Source organism: Salmo trutta, chromosome 11, assembly GCF_901001165.1.
Source record: "Salmo trutta chromosome 11, fSalTru1.1, whole genome shotgun sequence".
NCBI classification, from domain to species: domain Eukaryota; kingdom Metazoa; phylum Chordata; class Actinopteri; order Salmoniformes; family Salmonidae; genus Salmo; species Salmo trutta.
This window is the reverse complement of record NC_042967.1, coordinates 20,377,018-20,402,731: the sequence shown is the minus strand read 5'-3', so window position 1 is coordinate 20,402,731 and position 25,714 is coordinate 20,377,018. Positions and strand designations below refer to the sequence as shown.

Here is a 25,714-nt window from a genome sequence, read left to right as displayed (position 1 = left end):
TGAAAAAATATCATTAAAATCGCTATTGACTGCCTGTCTGTTTCTTGCATGTTTGATATGCTGTGTAAACTACACATAGCTTGCCTAAATAGCTGCATATTATTCCCCCCCTGAAAAAATGAAATTGCTAGACAAACTGTTTGTGTCATACATCTGTTCATAATTGTTTAGCAATTAAAAATAAGGCCTTGCGCTTCACATTGTTTCGTAACCCCCTAGCATTAAGACCAAGTATAGACAAAGACAAAACAACAAAGATAATATAAAAGTATAAATTGTAGGATGAGTCAAAAACGTAGGAGCAGTGAACGTAAGCGATAAGGAATCAAGATCTGCACCATTTAAGTCAACTTAAAGTGAAAATAGCTTATACCATAAACTTTGAGCTAGTTGTTTGCAATGGCCTACTGTTCCAACAGACAAAGACCTACGTTTGTTGAAACTGTTATGCATACAAGCCGCAGTGGAGTCACCGAGCAGCAAATTGTCGCAGGTAGGCTGGTGGATGCCGCATGCGCAGAAATCTCCGTATTTTTTTAGCAACAGTAAATTGGGTTCCAGAAAATCCAGAACTGCAGCCACACCATATTATTTATTGGTGTTTGTTACATAGGGAAATATGAATTTTTTTGTTGAAAAAACAAACAGATCTGTTGTTGAGAATATTAGCAGCATATCCAGAGACCAAAAAGGTGAACAAAAAAACACAGTTATTTACATGGTGAAATCACAATGAATTTAATCAATATTCTACAAAGAAAATAAATATAAACTCATTGACCAGAAAGCAAATTCTTAAGATTGGCAACTTATAGACAGACAAAGCCAATGTGAACGTGATCTGAAAAACAGATGAAGCAATGGTTGCTTTCTAAACCATTTCATACTTGTTACCTATAAATAAATGAGAAGCATAATTGTACGTGTCACACTTACAGGAGACTGACAAGCCAATGATCTCAGCCAGTAGGAGAACACACAGCAGCTCCAGAGACACTGCAGCAACAAGGAAGGGTCTCTTCCATGAGCTATCAGAACCTGACCAGAGAAGGACTTTCTATTAACTACAGTAATGTGAACTGTCTGAATATAACACAAGGGATAAAAGGATGGTATGTACGTGTGTGTGTGTGTGTGTGTGTGTGTGTGCGCGTGCGTGCGCGCCCCCTTACCTGAGTAACCAGGTTGTGGTGTGCTTCTTGGGGTCACTTCATTCCCAGTCTGGTAGTCAGTAGACATATCTGGAGTTTCACACATGGACTCTTCAAAGACATAGTTATGGTTGTCAACTCCAAACGGTTCCCCGACAACATCTTCATTGGTATAAACAATGTCCCCGGACATCTCCATGGTTACCACTGTCTCTGTAAGCTATTTGTGACGATGGACAAGGGAACTATCATACCAGGAAGATCCATAGAGGGAAAATGGAAAACAAAGGCTAGCTGTTGACATATTCATATCGTACGTAACAGCCGCAAGCAAATTCAGGGCGTTTCCAGAACTCCTTTAACAAACAGATTCTTGTTGGATAGGACAGTCAATGAAGACGTCAAATGGATACATGGCCGTGGAAACAGATCAGACACGGAATTAAACATATTACACGTTTACTACAAGACTATAACATAGTTATTACAAGTTGCATCGACTCACATGTGGAAAAGCATGAAAGGCTGTATACAAACTCCTAAATTCAGGAGCTTACTTAAAGGAATTCTTCACCCAAATGACTAAACTACACACTGGTTTCCTTACCCTGTGAGCAGTCTATGACAAGGTATGACAGCAATCTATGCTTTGGTTTCCAATTGCTAACCAGTTGCTGACGTTTTTGCATTTGTGTCACAAATCCCATTCAAGTCATGGACAAACATTAGCATTTGGAAACAGTACCAGCGATAATGATCCAAAGCATGGATGGCTGTCATACCTTATCCATAGGCTGCTTAAAGGGTAAGGAAACCAATATGTTATTTTGCAATTTGAGTGAACTATCCCTTTAATGCACCTAGTTGCAGGTTTTTATTTAGGTTAGGTACACAATGGATAGATTCAGTGGATAGATATCACACATCACTCAGTTAGTTTAGTTGAACACAGCAAACAGTGAACCAGGCCCACAGGCAAATACAATATAACTACAGAAAGTAAAGCTCAATGGTCAAATATTAGCCTTCGCCTTCAAATGCACAGACAGATTATAATACATCTAAACAATTCAATAACCGCTTGTGCATTCTACTTTGTTGGCCTCCAAGCTGTCACACCAACGAAACAAACAACAATAGTCTTTACTTTACTCTTAGTTAATCAAAATGCTTATCAACAATTCACTAAAAACTCAACCGTTCCAGTTGGCAGCTTAGAGTCCAGCAGCAGCCTCTTCCTGATCCGGCTTGTGTCCAGAGCACACCATGTGCTCTTCTTTAATAGAAAGGTGGAACAAGTCTGCTTAATCACTTCGTTAACCTGAAAGTAACGAGACAAAGGGAATCTATCCAGGAGCATATTCAATGCAATAGCAACACAGGGCTATCTTCACCCTGTTACACTCCCCCTTTCCTTTCAGCTTCCTGCAGATTTGTTTACTCTGTACATCAACATGTTCAGGAGCTCCAGGACTACAAACATGGGTCATTATAATGTCCATACAATAGATTTTACACTTCACGCTTGCTCCAAGTGGATATTGAGAGTTGGGTCGGCTTAACCAGTGAGGATGAAATGGCGACAGACACCACCGGGGCTCTCGTCTCTCTTAATGAATCTGATTGGTCGAGTTTTTTAGTGTCAGCTGGTTGAACCACTGAAAAGATCTTGGATCATCTTTTGGGACCCATATAGGAGATCAACAACCAAATATAAGCATTTGATATTGTGTTCATACTGTATGTAACTCGACAACAAAGACTGACTGTCAAAGATAATAAAGTAACTTGATTGGTGATACAGTAAACTCCTGATCCAGTGTACTGTATGTAATGATGGTGGTTCGGTACAGTTGAGAAGCACTAAATCGAAGCATGCAAATATCTGTAGCAAGTAAGAAGAATATACTTGAGTGACATCACTGCTAATCTTCTCAACTTGAACTGTTAGAGCCTTATTTCTGCACAAACCTCCTTCAAAATAGTCGACAGGTCTACCATCTCTTCTGTCTGTTACTACGGTGGGGGTCCAAAAATACTGACAGCCTTGATAAAGATGTGCAATATATTGTATGTATGCTCAAAAAATTTAGACCTCGGGCTGATGCGCGTCGCTGGAGACCTCGGGCTGATGCGCGTCGCTGGAGAGCTCCGGACTGGAGGGCGACTCTGGAGGTCTCCGGACTGGAGGGCGACTCTGGGGTCTCCGGACTGGAGGGCGACTCTGGGAGCGCCGGTTCTGGACTGTGGGCCGTCTCTGCTGGCTCCGGACTGTGGGCCGTCTCTGCTGGCTCCGGACTGTGGGCCGTCTCTAGACGGGGTACTGTCGCCGGAAGCTCTGGACGGGGCACTGTCGCCGGAAGCTCTGGACGGGGAACTGTTGCCGGAAGCTCTGGACGGGGAACTGTCGCCGGAAGCTCTGGACGGGGACTGCGCACTGAAGGCCTGATGCGTGGGGCTGGCTTTGGAGGTGCCAGACTAGGGACACGCACCACAGGGCTAGTGCGAGGAGCAGGAGCAGGACGAGCTGGACTGGGCTGACGCACTGGAGGCCTGGTGCGTGGGGCTGGTACTGGAGGTACCAGACTGGAGACACACACCCCAAGGCTAGTGCGAGGAGCGGGAACAGGACGTACTGGACTGGGCTGACGCACTGGAGGCCTGGTGCGTGGTGCTGGCTTTGGAGGCGCCAGACTGGAAACACGCACCTCAAGGCTAGTGCGAGGAGCGGGAACTGGATACACTGGGTCATGAGTAGGCACCGGCGGTCTGGAGCGCACCGCCTGCACAACCCGTCCTGGCTGGATGGTAACAGTAGCTCTGCATGAGCGGAGTGCTGGCACAGGGCGAACTGGGCTGTGCAGAGGCCTGATGGCTGCCGTGCGTAGAGCAGGCGTAGGGTAGCCTGGGCCTAGGAGGCGCACTGGTGGCCAGATGTGCTGTGCAGGCATACTCCTACCCGGCTGGATGCCCACTCTAGCACGGCACTTGCGAGGGGCTGGGATCGCTCGCACCGGACTGTGCGTACGCACGGGCGAGATCGTGCACACTTCTGCATACACCGTTGCTCTCATGATCCCTTGCTCTCCATAATAAGCACGGGGAGTTGGCTTAGGTCTATTACCTGACCTAGCCACACTCCCCGTGTGCCCCCCCCCAAAACATTTCTTGGGGCTGCCTCTCACACTTGCCAATCGGCGCGTATAATGCCTCGTAATGGCGCCTTTCCGCCTTGGCTGCCTCCAGCTCCTCCTTAGGGCGCTGGTACTCCCCAGCCTGGTGCCATGGTCCTGCCCCGTCCAGGATCTCCTCCAATGTCCATGACTCCTTATAGTCCACCTGCTGCTCCTTCCTCCGCTGCTTGGTCCATTTGTGGTGGGTAGTTCTGTCACGGCCGTCGTAAGGAGTGGACCAAAATGCAGCGGGAATGTGTATGCTCATTTTCTTTAATACGAAAAAAACTAAACAAACACTTAATACAAACACACCGACGACAAACACACCGACGACAAACACACCGACGACAAACACACCGACGACAAACACACCGACGACAAACACACCGACGACAAACAGTCCTGTGAGGCACACAGCTACACACGGAACAACTACCCACAAATCCCATAGAAAAAACCCCCCTCTTAAATAGTACCTTCAATTAGAAGCAATGAAGTGCAGCTGCATCCAATTGAAGGTCAACCCAATTAACTAAACATAGAAATAGACATACTAGACTAAACATAGAAATATACTAACATAGATCATTACCCAACAAACCCCGAAACACACAAAACAATCACCCCCTGCCACGCCCTGACCAAACTGCAATAACAAACAACCCCTTTTACTGGTCAGGACGTGACACATATTGTTTTTATTTACTTTTTTGCTCTTTTGCACACCAGTATTTCTACTTGCACATCATCATCTGCACATCTATCACTCCAGTGTTAATTTGCTAAATTGTAATTACTTCGCTACTATGTCCTATTTACTGCCTTACCTCCTTACTTCATTTGCACACACTGTATATATACTTTTCTATTGTGTTATTAACTGTATGTTTGTTTATTCCATGTGTAACTCTGTGTTGTTGTTTGTGTCACACTGCTTTGCTTTATCTTGGCCAGGTCACAGTTGTAAATGAGAACTTGTTCTCAACTGGCCTACCTGGTTAAATAAAGGTGAAATAAAAAAATAAAAAATAAAAAATATTTTGTTTAACCTCGTGTAATGTTTCTTTTTCTCAAAAAGGTAATGGTAAAAATTATTGACACCCCTAAAGATTCTAATCAATAAAGTAGTCCAAAGTATTTTTGACTACTTTATAGTATTTGGTGCCATATTCTTAGCATGCAATGACTACATCAGGGATGTGACTCTACGAACTTGTTGGATGCATTTTCAGTTCGTTTAGGTTGTATTTTAGACTATTTTGTGCCCAATAGAAATGAATGGTAAATAACGTATTGTGTCATTTTGGAGTCACTTTTATTGCAAATAAGAATAAAATATGTTTCTAAATACTTCTACATTCATGTGGGTGCTACCATGATTACGGATAATCCGGATAATGAACTAATGATGAGTGATAATGTTACAGAGGGTCAAAGGTCATACCCTCACCGTGTAGACATCTCAGGTCTCATTGCTCTCCTTTAATCCATATTAAACATGTCTCTTTTTAATCCTTTTAAATGTGTAGCTTTTAGTAATAAAGCCTAGTGTGAAATAATATGGTAGGTTGATACAGTTGATGTTGCAGAAGATGATGTCCTTTTACTGCTCTCTCTTCTCCTGCTTTAAGAAGATGGACAAGGCTACAAGGTTGCACTGCTGGTTACAACCAAGCTGTCCTGTGCAGTTACCACACAAGGACAGAGAAAGTGTAGAATAATTCAATGCATATATATCAGTAAATCACAATACATAATGGTGCTACTGTGAATCACAATATAATACAGCAATATGGTTTAATTCATATATTCTTGATAAGTTTTGGTTCCGTTTTTCTCTGCTCCATTTTATTTACTGAACAAATAAGGAACCCAGAAAAACGGAACCAACATTTGGCGAGCTAGCCAGGAGGGAGTGAGTGCAATGCTACTGGACGGTACCTGAACCCCCTTCTCTGATTGGCTTTTTAGGAAAACGCTATGTCTGGCGCAAACCCAACACCTCTCATCACCCAGAGAACACCATCCCCACAGTGAAGCGTGGTGGTGGCAGCATCATGCTGTAGGGATGTTTTTCATCGGCAGGGACTAAGAAACTGGTCAGAATTTGAAGGAATGATGGATGGTGCTAAATACAGGGAAATTCTTGAGGGAAACCTGTTTCAGTCTTCAAGAGATTTGAGACTGGGATGGAGGTTCACCTTCCAGCAGGATAATGACCCTAAGCATACTGCTAAAGCAACACTTGAGTGGTTTAAGAGGAAACATTTAAATGTCTTGGAATGGCCTAGTCAAAGCCCAGACCTCAATCCAATTGTGTTAATGTGGTATGACTTAAAGATTACTGTACACCAGCCTATTAGCAAGCACTAGCTAGTGTTACTACTAATTAGTAGCAGCCTCAGGTAATCATATTTAGCTGGCTAGTTAGATCACGTGGTCAGGCCAGCTAGCGTTGACCGAATGACATGGGCCAAGGCTATTAACCAAAATTGACAAAAAGGTTTGCCAAATGTAGGCCTAAATACCAATGTAGCCAAGATACACAAGTGATAGCCTCTGATGGCCGTTTATTTCTTGTCATCCGACACAATGACACTGCTCAACTCAGTTCAGCCATAGACTGATGTAGCGATCAACAGTTACAACCGATAAGTGGCATAAAATAAACAATATACAGACACATCACATCAAAGTGTCCCGTCCTGACCAGTAAAAGGGGTTGTTTGTTATTGTAGTTTGGTCAGGGCGTGGCAGGGGGTGTTTGTTTTGTGTGTTTTGGGGTTTTTGGTGTATGTTCTATATTTTCTATTTCTATGTGTTGTTCTGGTTTTTCTATTTCTATGTTGGGGTTTTGGAACGATCTCCAATTAGAGGTAGCTGGTTGTCGTTGCTTCTAATTGGAGGCCATATTTAAGTGGGTTTATTTTCTCTTGTGTTTGTGGGTGGTTGTTTCCTGTTTAGTCTGAGCACCTGATGGGACTGTTTCGTCGTTTGTTTTGTGTAAGTGTTTTGTTTTTCCTTCAATAAAAGAAGATGATTAATATACCCGCTGCGTCTTGGTCCACATACAACGACGCTAGTTACACAAAGTTTATTTGTCACGTGCGCCGAATACAACAGGTGTAGACCTTACAGTGAAATGCTTACTTACACGCTCCAACTAAGAGTGCAAAAAAGGTATTAGGTGAACAATAGGTAAGTAAAGAAATAAAAACAACAGTAAACAGAAAGTGAAAAATAACAGTAGCGATGCTATATAGAGTAGCGAGGCTATAACAGTAGCGAGGCTACATACAGACACCGGTTAGTCGGGCTGATTGAGGTAGTATGTACATGTAGATATGGTTAAAGTGACTATGCATATATGATGAACAGAGAGTAGCAGTAGTGTTTAAGAGGGGTTGGCATGTGGTAGGTGCTGGGACACAATGCGGATAGCCCGGTCAGCCAATGTGCGGTTGCACTGGTTGGTCGGGCCAATTGAGGTAGTAAGTACATGAATGTATAGTTAAAGTGACTATGCATATATGAAAAACAGAGAGTAGCAGCAGCGTAAAAAGAGGGTTTGGGGGAACACAATGCAAGTAGACCAGGTAGCCATTTGATTACCTGTTCAGGAGTCTTATGGCTTGGGGGTAAAAACTGTTGAGAAGCCTTTTGTCCTAGACTTGGCACTCCGGTACCGCTTGCCATGCGGTAGTAGAGAGAACAGTCTATGATTAGGGTGGCTGCGGTCTTTGACAATTTTTAGGGCCTTCCTCTGACACCGCCTGGTGTAGAGGTCCTGGTTGGCAGGCAGCTTAACCCCAGTGATATACTGGGCCGTACGTACTACCCTCTGTAGTACCTTGCGGTCGGAGGCCGAGCAATTGCCGTACCAGGCAGTGATGCAACCGGTCAGAATGCTCTCGATGTTGCAGCTGTAGAACCTTTTGAGGATCTGAGGATCCATGGCAAATCTTTTTGGAAAAAACGATTGGAACCATTTCCCTGTTTGACCGCTAGGTTTAATGGGTTATTATGACACCTCCATTGTAGGGCTATATATCTGAGAGATAAGAAAGATCAGGAAACATTATTATTATTGTTTATATATATTGTATTTTTGGTACTAAACAGTCTCCATATATTCTGTAGCTTAGGCCGAGGCCAGGATTCAGCACTGCTGAATGGACAGCGCCTCTGGGCAGTTTAACTCTGTTGTGCTACACGGACAGCACCTCTGTTTAGACTATAATTCTTCCAGTTTGTGGACAGGCCAGGAGACGATATGTGGGCACAGATTGTACAAAACTCTCTCTCAAACCCTTTCTCTGACCTTGGGAGATAGAGGCACACACTTTGAGACTCTCCAGCCCCATCAGAGGTTACCCCAGGTTATAAACTGTCTGTTCACACCTCCACCCCTGACCACTCTGTTTGGTTACTAGGGGCGGTTGCTAGGAGGGTGGACGCCTGATGGCACCTTCTGAGAGGGCAAGCAAGTTGACAAACCTCCTGGCTGCACCAACAGAGAGGGCGTCACCGGTGGACCTCTCCCTCGTGAACCTTGCTCAACCTTACTGTGGACTTTGCCGAGTCAGGGATCTTCTGCTAGAACTTATGCCCAGTGTGTATAACTATGTAACTACATTTCTATATCCACCTTCGATGTTTATGTCTTTTTGTCAAGTCCTGGTGTAGTATATCATGTTGCATAGTCCTTTTATCCAGTCCTGTGTGCTTCAGCCAGGCAGTACAGCCTTGGTCCATTGTTTGCTAAGGCCTTAAGATGGCCGCCGTGTTTCTGTTAAGCAACCCAAGATGGCTGCCCCCATGGCCGTACTGTTGTTTACATGCTAGCTTAGCAATGGTAGCTTAGCATGCTACTTCTAGATACTATTGTTTACACTACTGTGCTGTATGTTATGCTATCCCTACTAACCAATGCTATTAGCTGTACTGTGTACAGTAACCCATAGCCTTTGACATATTAGCCTAGTATTCTAACAGCTGATGCCTATGCTAGTCTGCCTGGTTCCTATTGTGTGTTAGGTTAGCCTAGCCCCCTGTACATAGTGTGTTTACAACCTGTGCTATGCTTAGCCTGTTAGGCCTTTGCTAATTACTTAGTGCTACATGTTTATGCCATTACCGTCCATTTTCTACATTCCTGCTATTTGCTACCATAGCACTGTGTTGCTATAGCCTTACTGCTATATAACACATTGTAATACCCTATCCTGTCCTACTTTCTGTATTGAGCCTTTTGAACTATTTTGACTTATCACATATGCTGCTGTTACTGTTTATGATCTATCCTGTTGCCTAGTCACTTTATCCCTACCTATATGTACATATCTACCTCAATTACCTCATATCCTCCAACTCATTGTGTATTTATTCTGGTAGTATTGTTTTTCTATTATTTCTCTATTTTTCTCTCTGCATTGTTGGGAAGGGCCCGTAAGTAAGCATTTCACTGTCTACACCTGTTGTTTACAAAGCATGTGATGAATAAAATTAGATTTTTTTATTTGATTTGTGTATTTCTCTCTCTGTTCTTGAAACAACTATCACTTAGACTTTCACTAGTCCACTTCCTGGCTGATGTGTGTGTGTCTTTAGTGTAGTAATAAACGTGTGAACTGTGTATCTGTCTCTATTGATCCAGTATCCCTACACAGATGGTACTGGAACTGACCCTGTATATAGTATGCTTACTTACTTCTTTCTTCTTTTAATATCTTGTGTGTTTTTGTTCTACCTTGTTATTTGTAGTATTACATTGTTATTGATTACTGCATTGCTGGGGTTAGAGCTTGAAAGAAAGGCATTTTAATGTACTTGTGCATGTGACATTAAAAACATGAAACTACTGGTCATTTCCGTCCTCTAACCGGGACGCTGGGACAGTTGCACCTACAATCTAAACCAGCACCTTTATCAGAGACCACCACATGGTGACACTCTTTTTCACCGTTTGTTTCACACACACTGACTACATTTTACAAGTTCGTATAGGCTAATTAACAGTTATTCTCATGTTTAGGTAGCCTAAAGGAAATCAGTGACATTTTGAAGAAAGACAAGCTTAGGAAAAAAAGATTAAGCATTTAGGAGTAACGATGAACCCAGACACTTCCACCGTGTTTTCGGATAGGTCTACATCAAACAAAATACAGAATGATTTGATTAAAACGTTTTCTAACGTAAGGACAGACGAATGGACTTCATTTACAAGTAAAGGTAGGCCTAAACACATTTCCCAGGTATAGGCTACTGTTGACATTGTGACCTGTTGTTTTTGCTGCTCATTTCAGATCGATCCATGTTGGATCTGGAATGAGATCTCCAAAGTTTTTTAGGGTGATCGGGTATTGGATGTGTGATGCTGCTCTTTCATGTTTGATGATACCCCGTAATAAGACTATGCAATCTGACTCCATAAAGATGAATAGTAAAGTGCAACCGAGACTCTTAAAGAGCTACAGGAATAAACTGTCAAGAAAGGTCTGAGAATTGTCTATCAAAGGCAAATGAGTTTAATATCATTGTAAAAATTAACGATTACATTATAAGGCAATACTGCAGCAGAGTGACATTGAGTGATCCTGGGACAGCCTCTTTGTCTCAATAGTATGTCTCTTGGTACACCCAACCTGAAAGAAGAGACAATTCCCGAGAGAAGAAACAAATTAGTTCGATTTCATCTTGCCACACTGCAAATCTCCACGAGACAAATTATATAATCCCGCACTCCCAATCCTACATGTCATTATGTTATTGTACAATAATTGACAGTGACGACCAATTGTCGGCGTTGACTTAAAAACTTGTTGTCGGCTAGTCCCTGAGCACTTACCTCCTGGGCTCCGTCGCATTATGTATTTTCTAACCTCATCATAGATGAAGATGAGCAGGGTGTAGGGAAATGCACATACCCACCAGAAAGGCCTGAGGAAAAAGACAAGGAAATAGAAAATAAAAAGATTTGAGGTAAAAGTGAATGAAAGACAAGTGGAAAGAGGGAAGGAGAATAAAAAAATTATAAATTGAGCGTAAATCTGGGAACTGCATTTTCTCTCTTGGTTGGGTAGTAAACCCCATTACACTGGAGATGCATTTTCTCTCTTGGTTGGGCAGTAAACCCCATTACACTGGAGATGCATTTTCTCTCTTGGTTGGGCAGTAAACCCCATTACACTGGAGCTGTGTTTTCTCTCTTGGTTGGGCAGTAAACCCCATTACACTGGAGCTGTGTTTTCTCTCTTGGTTGGGCAGTAAACCCCATTACACTGGAGCTGTGTTTTCTCTCTTGGTTGGGCAGTAAACCCCATTGGGGCGGCAGGTAGCCTAGTGGTTAGAGCGTTGGGTCAGTAACCGAAAGGTTGCTAAATCGAATCTCTGAGCTGATAAGGTAAATATCTGTCATTCTGCCCCTGAACAACCCACTGTTCCTAGGCTGTCATTGTAAATGAGAATTTGTTCTTAACTGACTTGCCTAGTAAAATAAACACTGGAGCTGTGTTTTCTCTCTTGGTTGGGCAGTAAACCCCATTACACTGGAGCTGTGTTTTCTCTCTTGGTTGGGCAGTAAACCCCATTACACTGGAGCTGTGTTTTCTCTCTTGGTTGGGTAGTAAACCCCATTACACTGGAGCTGTGTTTTCTCTCTTGGTTGGGTAGTAAACCCCATTACACTGGAGCTGTGTTTTCTCTCTTGGTTGGGTAGTAAACCCCATTACACTGGAGCTGTGTTTTCTCTCTTGGTTGGGTAACAAACCCCATTACACTGGAGCTGCGTTTTCTCTCTTGGTTGGGTAACAAACCCCATTACACTGGAGCTGTGTTTTCTCTCTTGGTTGGGTAGTAAACCCCATTACACTGGAGCTGTGTTTTCTCTCTTGGTTGGGCAGTAAACCCCATTACACTGGAGCTGCGTTTTCTCTCTTGGTTGGGCAGTAAACCCCATTACACTGGAGCTGCATTTTCTCTCTTGGTTGGGCAGTAAACCCCATTACACTGGAGCTGTGTTTTCTCTCTTGGTTGGGCAGTAAACCCCATTACACTGGAGCTGTGTTTTCTCTCTTGGTTGGGTAGTAAACCCCATTACACTGGAGCTGCATTTTCTCTCTTGGTTGGGCAGTAAACCCCATTACACTGGAGCTGCATTTTCTCTCTTGGTTGGGCAGTAAACCCCATTACACTGGAGCTGTGTTTTCTCTCTTGGTTGGGCAGTAAACCCCATTACACTGGAGCTGTGTTTTCTCTCTTGGTTGGGTAGTAAACCCCATTACACTGGAGCTGTGTTTTCTCTCTTGGTTGGGCAGTAAACCCCACTAAACTGGAGCTGTGTTTTCTCTCTTGGTTGGGTAGTAAACCCCATTACACTGGAGCTGTGTTTTCACTCTTGGTTGGGCAGTAAACCCCATTACACTGGAGCTGCGTTTTCTCTCTTGGTTGGGCAGTAAACCCCATTACACTGGAGCTGTGTTTTCTCTCTTGGTTGGGCAGTAAACCCCATTACACTGGAGCTGTGTTTTCTCTCTTGGTTGGGTAGCAAACCCCATTACACTGGAGCTGTGTTTTCTCTCTTGGTTGGGTAGTAAACCCCATTACACTGGAGCTGTGTTTTCTCTCTTGGTTGGGTAGCAAACCCCATTACACTGGAGCTGTGTTTTCTCTCTTGGTTGGGTAGTAAACCCCATTACACTGGAGCTGTGTTTTCTCTCTTGGTTGGGTAGTAAACCCCATTACACTGGAGCTGTGTTTTTTCTCTTGGTTGGGCAGCAAACCCCATTACACTGGAGCTGTGTTTTCTCTCTTGGTTGGGCAGCAAACCCCATTACACTTCAGCTAGCTAGTGAGCCCTAACTGATCCTGTGAGACCGCAGTAGTTTCCGCCCTTTAAAATATCCACCCATTTTAATACTCATCTTTTAAAAAAGAGGGTGACCTTTGTTCCAAGTTGGTATACAGAAGAGCATAAGATAATCTGAAGGGTCTATTGCTCACTTGAGTGGATACATTCTGATGGCAATGTCCATTCCAGGACAGTAGGACAGGAAGAGAGCCAGGGCGGATTCCGAACAAAGTCCGAAGATGAGAACACGGTTCCTGAGGTGGGAGGAAAAATAAATGTTCATGGATTTAAAACCAACAGGGTGGATATTGATTTTTGAAGTGAGTCGCAGGGCTGTATGAACGTGTGTGTGTGTGTCTTAGGACCCAGACCACGGAGATCGATGTGTGTACTTACTTCATTAGTCCCTGCTGAAAGAAGGAGTTCTTCCTGGTCTTACAGACGATCAAAACGGCCCACTGTGCAATCACGACAGCGGCGAAGTACGCTGTGTGGCAGGTGAACTCAATAATCTTTCTGCTCTCATATGTCTGAAGGATAAGGGGAGAGAGAGAGAGATGGGGAGAAAGAGAGAGGGGGGAGAGAGAAAGAGAGGGAGAGAGAGACCGAGCAAGAGAGAGAGAGCAAGAGAGCGAGAGAGAGGGGAAGAGATGTGGGTAGATAGGGAAACAGAGGGGAGAAGGGGGAACATGTTAATTACAATGTTACTAAATGTGTGGTGAGAATGTGAGCCAGCGACAGCAGTGGCATCCACAAGTGCACAGATGGAGGAATAGTAGCCAGCTGTCTGCGAAGCCCAAAGCACGGAGAGGACGTTGGGGGTTGTGAGGTGCAGTGCCGAGGCTACAGACCTGTCTCTCTGGCAGTGACTATTCGTCCACTGACTATCCGAAATGCAACCTGTGCAACAACCCTGATCCATAATCCCAGCCATGCCTTCCAAACTTTTTGTTATACTATATCACATTTATTGATTTATTTAGTTTTCTTGAATTTCCTGATGGAATAAACTTACTGGAATGAACAAAATAAAAAAAATGGGAGAGAGACTGAAAAAGTTCAAATGGAGAACTCATCACACAAGAAGGTACTCAAAACAAGGCCAATGCTAATCCCTTCATAGAAATATAATGAATAGAACAGGCTAGGAGCTATAAACCTGGCAATTTGACTGGTAAACTCATGCCAGCCCATCCGTTATGCCATCATTGACTTGAATGGAGATGCCCTTTCTATTCATTCTATTTCTATGAATCCGTTAGTAAAGTGACAGCAAAAAGGCAGAGCAGCGTTTGTGTACTCACCCACTGCTGGCCGTAGCTGTCCTCCAAGTCGTTGATATACTGGTTTTCCCAGTCCAAACGGATTCCTAGCAGATCCATCGGATAGAACCCGTTCTCAGCCATGATTACAAAGTATGTGAAGAAGCCGGCTGCTGCCAGCATCACTCCTGTGAAGAGGAAAAAGGAGGAGAGCATTTGGTAACACTTTACTTGGATAGTCTGTAGAGCATCCACAGATGGACTATCTACAGACTAACATCAGTTACATTTCAACTAACTATCTACTAACCCTAGTCCTAACCATAACTTTACCTTACCCTAACCATGTCAAGCAGTTGCTAATCAACTGATAGTCTGTTGATAGTATGATGTATTGTTGATAATACAGATGGACTATCCTAATAAAGTGTGACCAAGTATTTTGTCAGTGAAGAGACATTGATCAGATTGTAAATGTGCTATGAAACAGACTGGTCAACATACAACTCAAAAAGACCTGCTATGAGGGAAGGCAAAACAGAAGCCTTACCAAATTGACCATAGGCCACACTAATGAGTCTCTCGTTCACCAGTCGGTCTGTTTTGGGGTTCCGTGGCTGTCTCTTCATGATGTCGTTCTCAGCTTGTTCATAGGCCAGGGAGATAGCGGGGATCTTGAAGGTAACGATGGGAAAAGATCACCCGAATTAGAAACATATCGTTGGTCACTTCGATGTTTGTGAAAATATCTTCTGAACAACCTCTGAAATGATCACGGACATTGTTTGTGGTGATGCACCAGAACACATGATCAGATTGTTCACTAAGGAGGAATATCCCCATATGAAAGACCCACCATGTCAGTTCCCAGGTCGATGCAGAGGATGGTGACGGTCCCTAGGGCCAGTGGAATGTTGGCGAGGAGCAAGAGGAGGAAGGGGGTCATCTCTGGAATTTTACTTGACAAGGTGTAGGTGATGGACTTTTTCAAGTTGTCAAAGATCAGACGGCCTGGAGGATGGAGGATGGAAGGGATAGTCAGGGTGATGACAGAAGGATGGAAAGACACAGCAGATTGATAATGATCGGCAGAGCTCCTCATACCCTCTTCAACACCAGTCACAATGGAGGCAAAGTTGTCATCCAGGAGGATCATGTCTGCAGCCTGCTTGGAGACGTCAGATCCAGCGATACCCATAGCAACACCGATGTCAGCCTTCCTTAGAGCAGGGGAATCGTTCACACCATCACCTGTCACAGCCACAATGGCCCCCTGTGGATAAGTAAGAGAGGTGTTTAGTAGGATCGGACCCTTTTTTTCAATTTTCGCCTAAAATGACATACCCAAATCTAACTGCCTGTAGCTCAGGACCGGAAGCAAGGATATGCATATTCTTGACACCATTTGAAAGGAAACACTTTGAAGTTTGTGGAAATGTGAAAGGAATGTAGGAGAAAACAACACATTAGATCTGGTAAAAGATAATACAAAGAAAAAAACATGCGTTCTTTCGTATTTTTTTGTACCATCATCTTTTAAATGGAAGAGAAAGGTCATAATGTATTATTCCAGCACAGGCGCAATTTAGATTTTGGCGCCTAGATGGCAGCAGTGTATGTGCAACATTTTAGACTGATCCAATGAACCATTGCATTTCTGTTAAAAATGTTGTATAAGACTGTCCAAATGCACCTAATAATGGTTTATTAACAACTTTCAAGTTCATAACTGTGCACTCTCCTTAAAGATCTTAGCAACGAAGAATGCAATGATCCTGACTGACTCATAAGCATGGATTCATTAACTAAATAGTACCTGACGCTGGCAACCCTCCACAATAATAAGCTTCTGCTGAGGAGAAGTTCTGGCAAACACAATCTCAGTGTGATACTTCAGGATGTCATCCAACTCTTCGACGGTCATGTCCTTCAGCTCTCCACCATGGACAACACAGGCCTTGGCATCTCTGCATGGCACAAAGACGGAAAGTAAAAATATATGCTAAATATAACTGGCTTGTATTTTTCACAAAACGGCAAAATATAGGTTTCTGTCACTCCTCTTTAAGTGTAGACAGTGTGATGACATACACTGAAATGTTCCCGAACAAACTTCAACATACCTTGGGTTGACCTCAGAAACTGGGATTTTCAGACGAGCAGCAATTTCCTCAACAGTCTCGTTGCCCTCAGAAATGATGCCCACACCCTTGGCAATGGCCTTCGCAGTGATGGGATGATCCCCAGTGACCATGATAACCTAAGGGTAGGACGGGAAGTTGAGTGGCCTGTTCACAGTGGCTGCTATGTGTGATGGCCGAAGACTCTTGAGTTTACTATGATATTGCCATACCTTGATTCCAGCACACCTGCATTTGCTCACAGCGTCAGGCACAGCAGCACGGGGAGGGTCAATCATGGACATGAGGCCAACGAAGCACAGATTCTCAGTGGGAAAGTTCACATCTTCACAGTCAAAGTCAAAGCCTTCTGGAAACTGGTCATCAGGGAGCTGGAAATGGCAGAAACCTGGAAAGGACGCAGAGGCAGAAACAACCTAGAACAAATTCTGCATGTTCAAGATTGTACATTAGCTCCCAAACCTTTGAATGAATATGTTTCCATGTTGGTGTGCCCTCTTACCCAGCACTCTCTCTCCCAGTCCTCCTAGCGCTTCGTAGGCTTTCTGAAATGATTCCTTTATCTCGTCATCCAGAGGATGTTCTTTGCCTTGGAGCAAGATGGTGGAGCAGCTGTCCAGGATCCTCTCAGGGGCTCCCTTCATCACCAGCAAATGATTGGACTCGCCGGCCGTGTTGTTCTCATGAATGGAGAGCTAGTGGAAGATGAGATGACACAATGAAGAGGGTTTACTTTATTTTAAATAACTTAGCAGGTTACCAGTGAGCATGGTAAAGTAAAGTTACGGCTACTTATTGGATGTAGGTACCCAGTGGCAGTTACAAGCTGACTGGATGTAGATACCCAGTAGCAGTTACAAGCTGACTGGATGTAGATACCCAGTAGCAGTTACAAACTGACTGAATGTAGATACCCAGTAGCAGTTACAAACTGACTGAATGTAGATACCCAGTGGCAGTTACAAGCTGACTGGATGTAGGTACCCAGTGGCAGTTACAAGCTGACTGGATGTAGATACCCAGTAGCAGTTACAAACTGACTGAATGTAGATACCCAGTGGCAGTTACAAGCTGACTGGATGTAGGTACCCAGTGGCAGTTACAAGCTGACTGGATGTAGGTACCCAGTAGCAGTTACAAGCTGACTGGATGTAGATACCCAGTAGCAGTTACAAGCTGACTGGATGTAGATACCCAGTAGCAGTTACAAACTGACTGAATGTAGATACCCAGTGGCAGTTACAAGCTGACTGGATGTAGATACCCAGTAGCAGTTACAAGCTGACTGGATGTAGATACCCAGTTGCAGTTACAAGCTGACTGGATGTAGATACCCAGTGGCAGTTACAAGCTGACTGGATGTAGGTACCCAGTGGCAGTTACAAGCTGACTGGATGTAGATACCCAGTGGCAGTTACAAACTGACTGGATGTAGATACCCAGTAGCAGTTACAAGCTGACTGGATGTAGATACCCAGTGGCAGTTACAAGCTGACTGGATGTAGATACCCAGTGGCAGTTACAAGCTGACTGGATGTAGATACCCAGTGGCAGTTACAAGCTGACTGGATGTAGATACCCAGTGGCAGTTATAATCTGACTGGATGTAGATACCCAGTGGCAGTTACAAGCTGACTGGATGTAGATACCCAGTGGCAGTTACAAGCTGACTGGATGTAGATACCCAGTGGCAGTTACAAACTGACTGAATGTAGATACCCAGTGGCAGTTACAAGCTGATTGAGAAAAGCCATCCATGATTTTAAGTCCATCACACCATCATTTAGATTTCAGTTGAACCCGTTGTCAACCCACGGATTTTACTTGTTCAGTTTTTCAGTTTTGAATATTATTATGTTTTTTTATCCTCTTATGTTGGTTGTGTAGTAAATATTTCAGTTTTTACTTCCATGTTTTTTTTTCCATTGCTTTTTTCCTTTGAAGCACATTGTGTTGCATTTCATGTCTGAAATTTGCTGTGTAAATAAAGCTTGATTTGATTTGTTTGACCAGATACTATGTATAAAGAGCCCACGTGGTTACCTGGTATTTGTTGGTGGAGTTGAAGGGGATCTCAACGACTTTGCTGTACTTTTCTCTCATGTCTTTGACAGACCCACAGCACAGCTCGATACACTTTAGCAGGGCAGTCTCTGAGGCATCACCACTCACATCTCTCTTGAGGATAGGTACGTTGTTCTGTTCTGCCAGGAAGACGGCTCGGTTGCACAGGCCAGCGACTCTAGCCAGGGCAGCCCAGGTGGCAGAGCTTTTGTCGAAAGAGGTACCACTCTGGTTCTCTGTCGTGTCAGCGTCATGGATCTGGTTGTCGAACCACATGTGAGCCACAGTCATTCTGTTCTGGGTCAGGGTGCCAGTCTTGTCGGAGCAGATTGTGGAGGTGGACCCCAGGGTCTCCACAGCTTCCAGATTCTTCACCAGGCAGTTCTTCTTGGCCATACGCTTGGCAGTCAGAGTTAGACACACCTAAGATGGAAATCCGTAGCAGAGGGTTAAAAAATAGAAAATTAGACAAAATATGTTTTGTTGTTATAACAAAAAACATATTTTGTCAATTTTTTTTGAAATTGTTTCATGAAGTTTTTGTTAAACATGACTTTTCATCAGCACTCACAGTTACAGTAGCCAGAAGGCCCTCTGGCACATTAGCGACGATGATTCCAATGAGGAAGATGATGGATGGCAGCCAACCATAGCCCAGAATGACGGAGAGGATTAAGAAAGTCACACCGAAGAAGACGGACACACCGGTGATGATTTCGATGAAGTGATCAATTTCAATTCCGAGAGGCGTCTGCCCACTTTCCAGACTCATAGCCAAGGCGGCGATACGACCCATGATAGTGTGGTCACCAGTATTGATGACGATACCTCTGGCAGTTCCTGGAAGGGTCAAAAATTGAGAATATAGTTTAGAACAGGGTTCTCCAACTGGCGCCCGTGCGCCGAATTTGGAACGCGGGTGGTTTTATTTTGCCTCCCCATGATTTCTGAGCAATATATATATATATATATATATATATATATATATAACAAAATTGTTAAAATAATATATAAAAAAACATTAAACTAATAATAATATATATATTTTTTTTTTATATATATATTTTTTGGGTGGGGGCGGGAGGGGGGGGGGGGGGGGGGGCATTTTCATTGTTGGATTTAAAACAAAAATTTAAACCCCCAGGAAATCCGCTCCAGGTGATTTTAATTTGGGAAATATGTTCACAAGTATTCCTACACATAATAGAGACACGTGATCATATACAAATGTAAGCAAGCTTTGAAATTACGATGTTTTAGTCAAATATGATATCTGTTTGGGCTTCTTGCAGCCAATTATGTTCCGGCCCCCTGACCATCTGCTCAAGATAAAAAATGGCTGATTTGATGATTCCTTGTTTAGAATCACAAAGAGGCAATTCAGACAATTGAACAGTTTTCATATGCCTCCCTTTCCTACCCACTTCTCAGTAGTTGGTATTCAGACTTACTTTATGGAGGTGCTTAACAAGGTTTCCTTGCGAGCACTGAATACATGTAATTAAACCTCAGAAAACACACCAACTTGGTGGCCTACCAATTCAATCAGGGAGTTTTTGTTGAATTTGTTTTTCTGTTAATTTATCTAAAGTAATCTCTTTAAATACTGTGTACCTTAAGTTTAAATTTGATCGCCACAAGACTTGATTGTAGAGAATGTGTTGAGAATATAGAACGATAGAGACAAATATGCGTTTTCAAGGCTGTTTAAGAACCCATGGGTAAATTTTAAAACACTGATTTTACACTTTATTTATGTTTAGGGAATAATCATGAATCCTACTTCATGGAAAAATAAAGCCTTTATGCACAAATAAAGGTGTTTTGATTCATTTTGAAAGTTGCCACATTCAGTTAATCAATGGTAACGTTGAAAGTAGTCTAGCCAATAATAGTTTTATAATTATAATATGGAGAATAGTATAAAATAGTATGATATCATAAACATACCCTAATTGCCCGCACTGATCATGGAACTGTGCAAAGTGTTGCGCTGTGCGTCTTGATCAGTGTATCGGTTTGAGCTCCATAATGATTTAACAGGCCTATATGCCCCCGATGTATTTTTACTACAATTTGTATTTGGCCTTCATGAAATAGTATGCACTATTAGTTGACCCTCAGCCACAGACACAAAGACGTGACAGCGTTTACAGATGAACGAGAGAAAGGTAGGCTAAATCAAACGATGTGATGGAGTGATACGAATGTAGAGAAGGGAACGAACACTAAATATATGTGTTTATTATGTACAGTCACCAAACGATAGTGGCTAATAAAGAAACAAGAAACGTTGGAGCATATGTTTAAAACATTCTAAAGGGCACAAAGGTTAAATTTGGCGCAACTCTTTACCTTGTCATCCCATTTGGCGTGTGTCTCCAAATTTAATCCCTGCAAGTTATAAGGCCATACAATAAAAAATCGGCATAACGGCACATATTTCATACTTCACTGTGGGGATTACTCATTTACCTAGCTCTTATCAATTAGCTCTGATCAATTTATAAATTACAGTGCATGGAGAATGCTGTTACTGCTATCGGGGGGAAATAAAGTAGATGCTTTTCCACTTATAACCGACATGTTTGCTTGACCTTATTAATGGTGATGGAATTATTTGGCTATTAAATCAAGGTCAGACACACCTCCGACACACCTCCATTTCTGGCGTTTCCCCCATGCTTAAGTTCAATGGCAGAACACAAACAGAATAGAAACAAATAAACACTGTATAAAAAATGAATAAAGTTCAATATACGCACTTTTAACTCCGGTCTGAATCCCCTCCTAAAATAACGAATTCATACAAGTAATTTGAACTATTCAATCATTGCAGCTAGTTAGAGAAGGTATTTACCTTCAACACAGTTGGTAGAGAAGAAGGCGATGTTCCTGGTTTCCAGGGGGTTGTCATTGCTAAAATCGGGACTACGAGTTTGGGGCTCAGATTCACCAGTGAGGGAGGAGTTGTCCACCTGAGTGGGGAAAGACAATTGTGTCAATACAACAACGAATGAATTACATTTACGCGTGTGACACATGACTTAATGTATTTTTAAGAATCCACCTTGCAGCCGCTGGCAGAGATGATACGCAAATCAGCTGGTATCCTATCTCCTCCTTTCACCTCCACTATGTCGCCAACCACCACTTCTTCAGTGTTGATGTTCTTCTTCTCACCGTCACGGACAACCAGGGCTTGCTGCAAGGAAGATGACACGATTAACATCCGTACACGTAACTATATGATAGAGTTCTTCTCAGAGGTGTTTGAAAAGGCAGAAGTCTAACCTGCGGGACCAGGTTTTTGAAGGAGTCCATGATCTTTGAGCTCTTGGCCTCTTGGTAGTAGGAGAAACAACCGGTGATAATGACGACAACAGCGAGCACAAGACCCAGGTACAACTGTTAAAAAGAGGCAGAATGATTATGAGAATATTGCGTTATCATTAAGTAGGAAAAGCCTTTCAGGCACTGGAGGCTTCCTCTCAAATTATCTCTGAATTCTATGATTGTATGACTCTCACATTAGCATTGGTCGGCTCTTCCTCTGAGGTGACCTGGATAATGTGGGCTGTGAAGCAGAGCACAGCTCCGATCCACAGCAGCATGCAGAACCCGCCAAAGAGCTGCTTGCAGAACTTCACCCACTCAGGGGTAGTGCGGGGAGGAGTCAGGGTGTTTGGGCCATCGCGAAGAAGGATCTCCTTAGCCCGAACCGAGGATAGACCCTAGGTGGGGGAAGAAGGAGAGAGGGAAAATGTAAAGTGAAGGGAAAGGAGGAGGGAGGGAAGGAGGAAAGAGCAAGGCACAAAGTAAGCAAAGGGATGTCACACAATCTGAAAATATATATTTCACTCCAGACTCTGTGTAAACTTTAGGAAGATATAGATATGTTTCATATGTTACGATTCGGTGTTAGATAGTAATGTCATCGTGACTTAGAAGGCAGAGGAAGTTCTACCAACGCTACGACATTGTGTCGTTTCCTCCACGACTTCAATGCTCTTCCAAATTACAGTCAGCTTTCATCCTTAGGAGCTACTGATCCAACTGGCTGTCAATGTTACAAACGGAGGCACACATGAACACACATGAACAAACATGAACACACATAGATATTCACTCACCCTGGCTAAGTCTGTGCCGTATTTCCTGTTAAGTTCATCCAAGGTCAACTTGTGGTCATCCTAAATCAGAGAGAGAGAGCTTGTTGAACTAGGTTGTTCTTTAATCTTTCCACATTGGCAGAAGTAAACAGAACATATAGTGATGAAACACATTTCTCCAATAGTTTGAACTGATTCTATGTTTGACAAGGTCATGCAGCATAGATTTGAATCTAAACCATAGAAGAGTCATTCGTTTCTGTATGATGGATGGAATCGCTCTGATTCATGACTGAATCCATTACGGAATTTTACATTCTGCCCTGAAAAAGTACTGCACAGTGCACATATCGGTTTCCTATTTCGCTACATGTAAGAAAGCAGTTTCCAACGATAGGCTACTGTTTCTCTCAAGTTTAAACATTGGGGTTTTAGAACTGCCCCCAAGACTCACTGCAGAGTAATAGTAAGTAAATGGAAATGCAAATGAGTGCCCAAATGCAAATCTAGAAACCAAAGAGGTTTATACAGACTTGATAGGTTGTGTGCTGCACCTTCTCTGGCCCACAGAGATTAATAGACTTACACTGTAAAGGGGTTGCCGTGAATTTGACAGTAACTTACAGGCAGCTAGTGGTAAATTACTGTATTTCATATTGCCTACTGTAATATGAATAAAGTATCAGAGCAAGTACTGTGTAATGACAGTAAAATATCATAGAATTTACTCTATTATACTGTTAAAAATAAAATAAAAATATTTTATTGTCACACTGGACAGGTTCAGTGAAATATGTTGTTTTACAGTTATATATACAGTTAAAGTTGGAAATGTGTGAAAAAAAGTGAACACTACTGACTGTAATTGGAATGAATGAAATTAATTGAGGGGAGAAGAGGTTTGTATTTCACAGTGTTTTACATGACATGGGATTGGTACAAGCAGGTTAGCTGTTAGGTAGTGCTTACACATTATAGCATATCAATTAATATTTTGTGTTTCATATCATTTGCACTTCTAGAGGCCTTAACAAAGGCTTCCAAACTGTCAGCGACTACAGGGCAAAACAGACCAAAATGACATGGCAAAATGCTCAACCATTAAAGGTTTAAGACTTACTGCCACTTCAATGTGTTCCCTATACATTTGAAATTGTTGGGGCACTACTACCACACACCAATTAAATTGGTACAACATTCTCGCTAACGGGTGCAACAAATACAGCCTCTTACAAGGCAAGCCTCAAAATATGGTAATGAGCCAGAAACAACAATACCATGCACCCACTAGTGGTCAAAAGGTTTTAGGAGCTCCAAAAATATGTTTTGGTGCTGAATTCTGTGGGATGGAATTACAGTACCATTTGAAATACAGCAATTCTTTCCCCACCCAAATTACCGTATAACATTACTGCATTACTATATTATTTACTATAGTTTTTTGGTTTCATTATCTTTGACACAGAAGGGGAGGTTTTCTCCATCAGGAAACCTACTGAAAAAATACTAAAAGAAAGCTTTTTCCTAACTTGTAGGATTGAAGTCTGAACGGATAATTTCTCACTTATGGGTGGCACACAATGCAATATGGGGGGATGGAATTGGCAGGGTATATGCAAATAAAATACTGTTGTAGTTAATAAAGTTAAATAAGTGTAGTGTTTTTGCGGACTGTTGTGTTTTTGTGAACATTACTGTAGTATTTTCTACAGTGTTTAAAAAAAAAACAATAATACTGTCATATTTACTACAACATTCTACAGTAAGTACTACACATGATCGAGGGATACTACAGTGTATAGTATAGTATTCTACAGTTTACTGTAGAATTCTATAGTTAGAGCTGTAGTATTATATAGTCAACTGTTGTCTTTTTTCATGTTTTTTCGTTACAGTGCACCTTTGTCTTTTCTTATAGAAAACACAGACATTTTTTAAGCTATGTCATTGTATATATTTTAAACAAATTGCATATGGATTCATGTGCACTGTCCATCTAATCTAAATTAGATGAATAAATGAATAAATAATCAGTTTTCCTCACCAGGTCAACTTCCTTTTTCAGGTCATCCATATCCGTCTTTTCCTTCGCTTTCTTCACCTGCTTTTCACTCTTCTTCTTTCCATCGTCCTCAGAGGTCGCCGCCAGTTTATAATCATCTTTCCCCTTCTGTATGTCAAAATACACGTTAATGATGAGAAGCTGTAAACTATCAATGTGCCTCTTTGCTAATCAGGTATAGAAATTCCATTTAGAAATGTATAAAATCCCCTTAAGAAGCAGGAATTAACATGAAATATAGAGCTAAATATTTTTTGCAAGTATGAACTGTAAAATAAAATATTTTTAGTTAAGATGAAGAAAAAAAAAAAAAATAAGTCAATTCAAATCCTGATAATCAAAAGTCCAATGCAGACTTACTACAAGCCCCATCCTTGCACCGCTGTCTCAATCCCAGTGGTTTTGTGAAGATCATTTATTTCCTCCTTATCCTGAGAAACTCCACCTGTTGCACGTCTACACCTGTCTCTCTCCCTCTTTCTCCACGTCTCGAGGCAACCAAGAGCTCCCTGGGTAGCTAACTGAGCTTTGAATATTTATATGCTTTACCTGGCCAAGGGGAGGTGCACAGGAAGAATGAATCCGATGTGTGGAGAAGGGACTGAGGATGGGAGGGGTTGGGGAGAAGCAGTTGGATCTGTGCCAATCTTCACCTGTACAGCTAGGTCATTTTGACCATGAGCCCCCATAAAGATGCATCCCTGTCGGAAGTTGACGGTACTCACAATAAACAAAATGGGTTCATAATAACACAACCAGTGACCCAACCATTTGCCACTATAGTACCTACAATACCATGTGTAGGTAGTTGGAAGTTGACAGTACTCACAATAAACACATGGGTTTAAAATAACACAACCAGTGATCCAACTATGGGTCATTATAGCACCTACCACAT

The 25,714-nt window shown here is 42.5% G+C and overlaps 1 protein-coding gene across 1 annotated transcript; it reads right to left on the bottom strand.

The window, feature by feature from the left end:
* Positions 1-10,831: 10,831 nt before the first annotated feature.
* Positions 10,832-25,338, bottom strand: LOC115202425 (sodium/potassium-transporting ATPase subunit alpha-1). The gene is made up of 21 exons (XM_029766560.1): positions 25,177-25,338; positions 24,799-24,924; positions 22,776-22,835; positions 22,173-22,376; positions 21,937-22,050; positions 21,713-21,847; positions 21,503-21,620; positions 19,214-19,482; positions 18,622-19,065; positions 17,081-17,273; positions 16,791-16,966; positions 16,561-16,697; positions 16,254-16,404; positions 15,542-15,710; positions 15,294-15,448; positions 14,988-15,111; positions 14,480-14,625; positions 13,572-13,705; positions 13,328-13,429; positions 11,175-11,266; positions 10,832-10,971 (listed from the first exon to the last, which is right to left on the bottom strand). Exons 1-21 carry the CDS (start codon positions 25,186-25,188, stop codon positions 10,943-10,945), a joined length of 3,090 nt encoding a protein of 1,029 aa, XP_029622420.1. The 5' UTR covers positions 25,189-25,338; the 3' UTR covers positions 10,832-10,942.
* Positions 25,339-25,714: the final 376 nt, after the last annotated feature.

Bases quoted from the DNA above. Each gene is read 5' to 3' on its own strand.
- LOC115202425 (XM_029766560.1), bottom strand. The intron at 16,698-16,790 runs GTATGGCAATAT...TCCTACCCTTAG, and splicing joins GCAGGTGTGCTGGAATCAAG to GTTATCATGGTCACTGGGGA. The intron at 13,430-13,571 runs GTAAGTACACAC...CTCCCACCTCAG, and splicing joins TTTCAGCAGGGACTAATGAA to GAACCGTGTTCTCATCTTCG.